Source organism: Rhincodon typus, chromosome 29 (genome assembly GCF_021869965.1).
Source record: "Rhincodon typus isolate 14 chromosome 29, sRhiTyp1.1, whole genome shotgun sequence".
Taxonomy (NCBI): domain Eukaryota; kingdom Metazoa; phylum Chordata; class Chondrichthyes; order Orectolobiformes; family Rhincodontidae; genus Rhincodon; species Rhincodon typus.
Window position 1 is genome coordinate 35,367,606 of NC_063360.1, and position 6,640 is coordinate 35,374,245.

Genomic DNA, 6,640 nt, shown 5'->3' on the forward strand with positions numbered 1-6,640 from the left:
GCTCAATGGGTATTGCCCCAGGGGGGAGGGAGGACCCTTCTCAATGGCTATTGTCCCGGGGGGATGGAGGACCCTGCTCAATGTGTATTGCCCCACAGAGAGGCCTTACAGTGGGAGTTGCTCTGGGGCACAGGGGGTACATGGTGGGATGAGCCTCAGGAAGAGAGAGAGAAAGGTCCCACAGAATGGGATTTACCCCAGGGGAGTAGAGGGGGTACACAGTGGGATTTACCCCAGGGGAGTAGAGGGGGGACACAGTGGAAATTACCCCAAGAAAACAGTCAGGGACACAGTGGGATTTTCCTCAGGAGAACAGAAGGGAACACAGTGGGATTTGACCCAGGGAACTCCCTCCCTAAGGGCATTGTAGGGGTCCCTACAGCACTTGGACTACAGCAGTTCAAGAAGGCAACTCAATACCACCTTCTCAAGAGCAACTAGGTACAGACAATAAATGCTGGGCCCAGCCAGCGACACCTATGTCCCACAACAGAACAAGAGAAAAAAAGTCGGGGGGGAGTGAAAAGATCCTACACAGAGTGATTTTCCCCACAACCCTCTGAGTTGGCGCAGTCATGAACTTGTGCTCTTGTACTCTTTACCTCTAAGTGTATCAGGATAGTTCAGTGGGCAGCATTCCTGCTTCTAGGTCACAAACAGATTCACTCCAAATCTAGGGATCAGAGCACAGATCTCGAAAGCCAGTCCTCAGTGATGCACTGAGCGAGTGCAGCTCTGTCAGAGGGGCTGCTTTTTTCAGATGCAATGCCAAATTGGAACTGCTCAGGTGGATGTAAATGATCCCATGACATTAATCTGAAGTGGAGCCGGGAGTTCTCCACCGTGTCCTGAGATAGTCCGTCAGTGAGCACCACTAAAACAGATTATCTGGTCATTGTTACATTGCTGTTTGTGGGATCTTGCTGTGCTCAGATTGGCTGCCACGTTTCTTATGGTACAACAGTGCATTCAGACTCACCTGACTCACTGTAAAGTGATTTGTGGCACTCTGAGGTCACAAAAGCTGTTATATAAATGCATGTCTTTCTCTCACTAATGTACATCTGGCTTTACAGAATCCCTACGGGTGTGGGATCAGGCCATTCGAGCCATCAAGTCCAAACCACACACCCCCGCGCCCCCCCCCCCCCCCCCCCCCCGAAAAGCAGCCCACTCACCCTATCCCGGTAACCCTGCATTTCCCATGGCCAGTCCACCTACCATGCACATCCCTGGACTGTGGGAGGAAACCCACGCAGACACAGGGAGAACGTTGAAACCCCACACAGACAGTCGCCCGAGGGTGGAAGCAAACCCAAGTCCCTAGGGCTGTGAGGCAGCAGTGCTAACCACTGAGCCACTGTACTGCTCGTAGTTGCACAATTTTAAAGTAATCTATCCTAGAATATCCAAACAGCAAAACCACATCTTTCTCAGCCTTAGCATTACCCCCACTTCCCCATACACACCTCCCTCAATAGGCTTTAGGTGTCAACGAACCCCACAATCCTTCTTTGACCTTTCCCTTCACCTGTCCAGTTCTGAATTACTGGATTTAGTCTCGCATCTGGGTTTAAATTTGGTATTGTGAAGAAAATCACACGAATTAAAAATACATGTTAAAAAGTAACAGAGATTGACAGTCCTCATAACAGGTTTCAAAACCACTTTGAAAAGAACTCTCTCTTCCTTCACTTTGTCCTTTTCCTGTGCAGACACTGAGAGGCAGATTTCCACCAGCATTCCACAGTCCCGCAACCCCTTGAGATGACAGACAGCTTGGACACTGATGCTCAACTTCAGGAGGCATCACAGTCACACTTGACCCTGTCCCCTCAAATGACCCAGATGGTGGGCTGGGGAGGGTGTTTGGTACCAAGGGAAGCGATTAAGTACAGGGCACACAGAAACATCGAAACTTGAAGCAGGAGTAGGCCATTCAGCCCTTTGAGGCTGCTCTGCCATTCACTATGATCACGGCTGATCCTCCAACACAGTACTCGCTCCCACTTCCTCCCCCACACCCTTTAGCCCTGCGAACTATACCTAACTCCTTCTTGAAAATATTCAACGTTTGGACTCAACCGCTTCCTGTGGCAGAGAATTCCACAGGGTTCCCACTCTCCCGGAGAAGATATTTCTCCTCATCTCAGTCCTACGCAGTGTCCTTAAACTATGATCCCATGGTTCTGGACTCCCCCACCCATTGGGAATATTCTTCCTGCGTTTACGCTGTCTCTTTCTGACAGAATTTTACAGGTTTCTATGAGCTCCCTCCCCCTCCTGACTCTTTAAAACCCCCGTGAACATAATCCACCCGATCCAGTCTCTCCTTCACACATCAGCTCTGCCATCCCAGGAAACAGCACCAACTGAGGGCATTCAGGGGCCTCTCACTGACCCTGTTGGCTTAGCACCAACAGCAGTTGGCAAAGTTTACCCACAGAAGGGCATCTGAAGAGTAAACCTACCCATAAGAGTGTCCGATCAGGATATTGCGTTTCTTGCCATAGCGCCTGAAGATGGCTCTCATGTCCTCGGCGAGGGCGTAGAAAGTGTAGGCAGCGCCGATCTTTGGCGCGGTGCTAGAGCCGTGCCCGGCGAGATCCGGGGCCACCACCTCGTACCCCAGCTTGCCGAAGAAGTCCAGCTGCTCCTTCCAAATGTCCAGGGAGCCCCCAACGCCGTGGATGAAGAACAGCGCCACATCCGAGTGGGTCCCCTTGCAGCTGGTGATCCGCTTCTTGCAGTCGATCACCACCGTCTTTTTCGGCTTGCGTTTGCGCCGCTTGGCTGAGCCCTGCTCCAGGACTGCGCCATTGGCCTGCGGTGAGGTGATGTTGGCATCGGAGAGCTCAATCTCCACTGTGCTGCCAGGCTCGGTGTTGCCGTTCTGACAGTGCAAGATCTCCGAGCGGATCACGTCGCCAAGGTTCTCGATCACTACCTGGCCGTTGCGGTAGACAGAAATCTTGCGCTTGCAGTGCACCACCCCTTTACCAGACACCTCCCCTCCCTCCCCTTCCTCCTCCACTGCCACATTCTCCTTCCTCTCCTCCTCTTCCTCAGCCGCGCTCCGGCTCGGCACTATGTGTTTGACTCGCAGGATCCGGCCGGGCTTCACCTCGATGTAGTCGTAGCCGTCACTGGACTCCACGCTGTCAATGGCTCCCACCACATTCAGTGCCCTCCCGGTGATGCAGCACATGATCCCATCGGTTATGCTGGTCAACATGTTGAACCTGAGAACGGACAAAGATTGAAGACAGAGGCGTTAGCAAAGCTTTCCAGATGTTCCACCACCATTCCTGAGTATATCCCATTGAACAAATTACATACAGAGGAACAAGAAGAGGCCATTCAGCCCTTCGAGCTCACTGCACTATTCAATAAGATCACGGCTGACCTGATTTTAACCCCAACTCTACATTCTTGCATATCCCCTGTAACCATTCACGCCCTAGGTCACCAAGAATCGAGCTACTTCTGCTTTAAAAAAGATTCTGCATCCACTGCCTTTTAAGGAATTCCAAAGACTCTCAAACCTCTGAGACAAAAACAAAGTTTCCTCGTCTCTGTGTGAGGGCAACCCCTTAGTTTTTAAACTCTGACCCCTGGATCTAGACTCTCCCGCAACGGAAACATCCTTTCCACGTCCAAGTCCTGGTCAAGTTCCCTCAGGAACTTACGTGTTTCAATTAAGTCATGTCTGACTCTCTAAAAACCAAAGGGTACAGGCCCAGTCACGTTAGCCTTCATTCACAATGCAATCCATTCAGTGTTGTGATTCAGCTTCTATTTCTACAGGAAAAAGGAGAGAAGCAGATAAACCTTTGAGGTCTGTTACACCGATCATGACAACCTAACTCTATAAAGTTGGGAGGGGGGTGCTGCAGTGGCTTAACCTTAATCCCTGTGGGTTAGGAATCCACCCACCCAGGTAGTATTCTGGTGACATGGGTTCAAATCACACCATAGCTGATGGCTGAAATCTGAATTCAATAAAAATAGGAATTCAAAAATAGCTGGCCTAATTGTGACCATGTAATGGTTTATTCTTGTAAAAACCCCACCTGGTTCACTAGTATCCTTTTAGGGAAGGAAATCTGCCACCCCTACCCAGACTGGCCCACATGTAACTCCAGACCCAGTGCAATGCGGTTAACTCTCCTCTCTTAAACTAGTCAACCTGTTACATCTCACACCTGGGGCATGAACTTGTACCCAGTACTTCTGACCAGAAGGAGAGACACCACCAGCACATTAAGACATTTTCTTGTCAAACTATTCAGAGATTCTTATATTCACCCATGAGACATGGCCGGGCCAGTATTTATTGGACATACTTAGTTACCCCTCAGAAGGTGGTGGTGAGATGCCTTCTATAACCACTGCAGACCATGTACTGTAGGTTGATCCACAATTCACTAAAGGAGGGAATTCCAGGATTTTGTATCAGCCACACTGAAGGAACGGTGATATGTTTCCAAGTCAGGATGGTGAGTGGCTTGGAGGGGAGCTTAGAGGCAGTGGCATTCCCATGTATCTGCATGTACCTTACACACCTCTGGAACAGGTGGGACTCGAACCCTGTCCTCCTGCCTCTTACATAGGGACACTACCAATATGCCACAATAGTCCTCCCAAAATGTGGTTGTCTCTTAACTGAGCAATTAGGGATGGTCAACAAATACCAGCCCATTCAGCAATGCCCACATCCTTCAAATGAATACAAATAAATAAATACACCTTCGCCTGTGCCTCTTTGGTTCAGACATAGTTATTAATCACAAATTTAAAAATAACAATTGATCTTGCGACAATCATTATTTGCAGAAAATTCCAAATTTCTACCACCCTCAGTGTGAAGAAAAGCACCCTAATTTCACTCTACACATGTCCCCAAACAGTAGAAGTTATTTCTCTTTTGTCCCACACTGTTCCCCATTTTTTTAAACAAAACTTTGATCTAATCATCCCTGAAGCTTCTAATGTTCAGGGAGTATTGATGTAAAAATCTCCTCATCCTTTAAGTCACTGGATCCGGCTATCATACCTTATCTTGATCTTTACGTGGAACAATCCCTCTTCCGTACCTACACCGGCCCTAAACCCCACCTCTTCCTCCGTTACATTGATGACTGTATCGGCGCCGCCTCGTGCTCCCACGAGGAGCTCGAACAGTTCATACACTTCACTAACACCTTCCACCCCAACCTTAAGTTTACCTGGACCATCTCTAACACCTCTCTCCCCTTCCTGGACCTCTCTGTCTCCATATCGGGCAACCACCTAGAAACCGATATTCATTTCAAGCCCACCGACTCCCACAGCTACCTAGAATACTCCTCCTCCCACCCACCTTCCTGCAAAAATGCTATCCCCTATTTCCAATTCCTTCGCCTCCGCCGCATCTGCTCCCAGGATGAGGCATTCCACTCCCGTACATCTCAGTTGTCCTCGTTTTTCAAGGACCGTAACTTCCCCTCCTCGGTGGTCGAGAACGCCCTCAACCGTGTCTCCCACATCTCCCGCACCTCATCCCTCACACCCCGTCCACGCAATAAGAACCAAAAAAGAATCCCCCTCGTCCTCACGTACCACCCCACCAACCTCCGGATCCAACGCATCATCCTCCGAAACTTCCGCCATCTGCAATCCGACCCCACCACCAAAGACATCTTTCCCTCCCCACCCTTATCTGCTTTCCGGAGGGACAACTCTCTCCGTGACTCCCTTGTCCGCTCCACACTCCCCTCCAGCTCCACCACACCCGGCACTTTTCCCTGCAACCGCAGGAAGTGCTACACCTGCCCCCATACCTCCTCCCTCACCCCCATCCCAGGCCCCAAGAAGACTTTCCACATCAAGCAGATGTTCACCTGCACATCTGCCAATGTGGTATACTGCATCCGCTGTACCCGGTGTGGCTTCCTCTACATCGGGGAAACCAAGCGGAGACTCGGGGACCGCTTTGCAGAACACTTACGCTCGGTTCGCAACAAACAACTGCACCTCCCAGTCGCGAACCATTTCAACTCCCCCTCCCATTCCTCAGACGACATGTCCATCCTGGGCCTCCTGCAGTGCCACAACGATGCCACCCGAAGGTTGCAGGAACAGCAACTCATATTCCGCTTGGGAACCCTGCAGCCCAATGGTATCAATGTGGATTTCACAAGTTTCAAAATCTCCCCTCCCCCCACCGCATCCCAAAACCAGTCCAGCTCGTCCCTGCCTCCCTAACCTGTTCTTCCTCCCACCTATCCCCTCCTCCCACCTCAAGCCGCACCTCCATCTCCTACCGACCAACCTCATCCCGCCCCCTTGACCTGTCCGTCCTCCCTGGACTGACCTATCCCCTTCCTAACTCCCTACCTACACTCACCTTTCCTGGCCCCATCCCCGCCTCTTCGACCTGTTTGTTTCCTCTCCACCTATCCTCTCCTCTATCCCTCTTCTATCCACCTCCCACTCTCTCCCTATTTATTTCAAAACCCCCTTCCCCTCCCCCTTTTCTGATGAAGGGTCTAGGCCCGAAACGTCAGCCTCTCTGCTCCTATGATGCTGCTTGGCCTGCTGTGTTCATCCAGCCCTGCACCTTGTTGTCTCGGATTCTCCAGCATCTGCAGTTCCTACT

At 50.7% G+C, this 6,640-nt stretch overlaps 1 protein-coding gene across 1 annotated transcript in view; it reads right to left on the reverse strand.

Moving 5' to 3' along the window:
• abhd8a (abhydrolase domain containing 8a) overlaps positions 1-6,640 on the reverse strand; it is a 26,808-nt gene that overhangs the window by 4,877 nt on the left and 15,291 nt on the right. Inside the window, exon 2 of the mRNA XM_048614324.1 lies at positions 2,472-3,242. Within this exon, the coding sequence (XP_048470281.1) occupies positions 2,472-3,242 (771 nt within the window). The remainder of the gene's footprint in view (positions 1-2,471; positions 3,243-6,640) is intronic.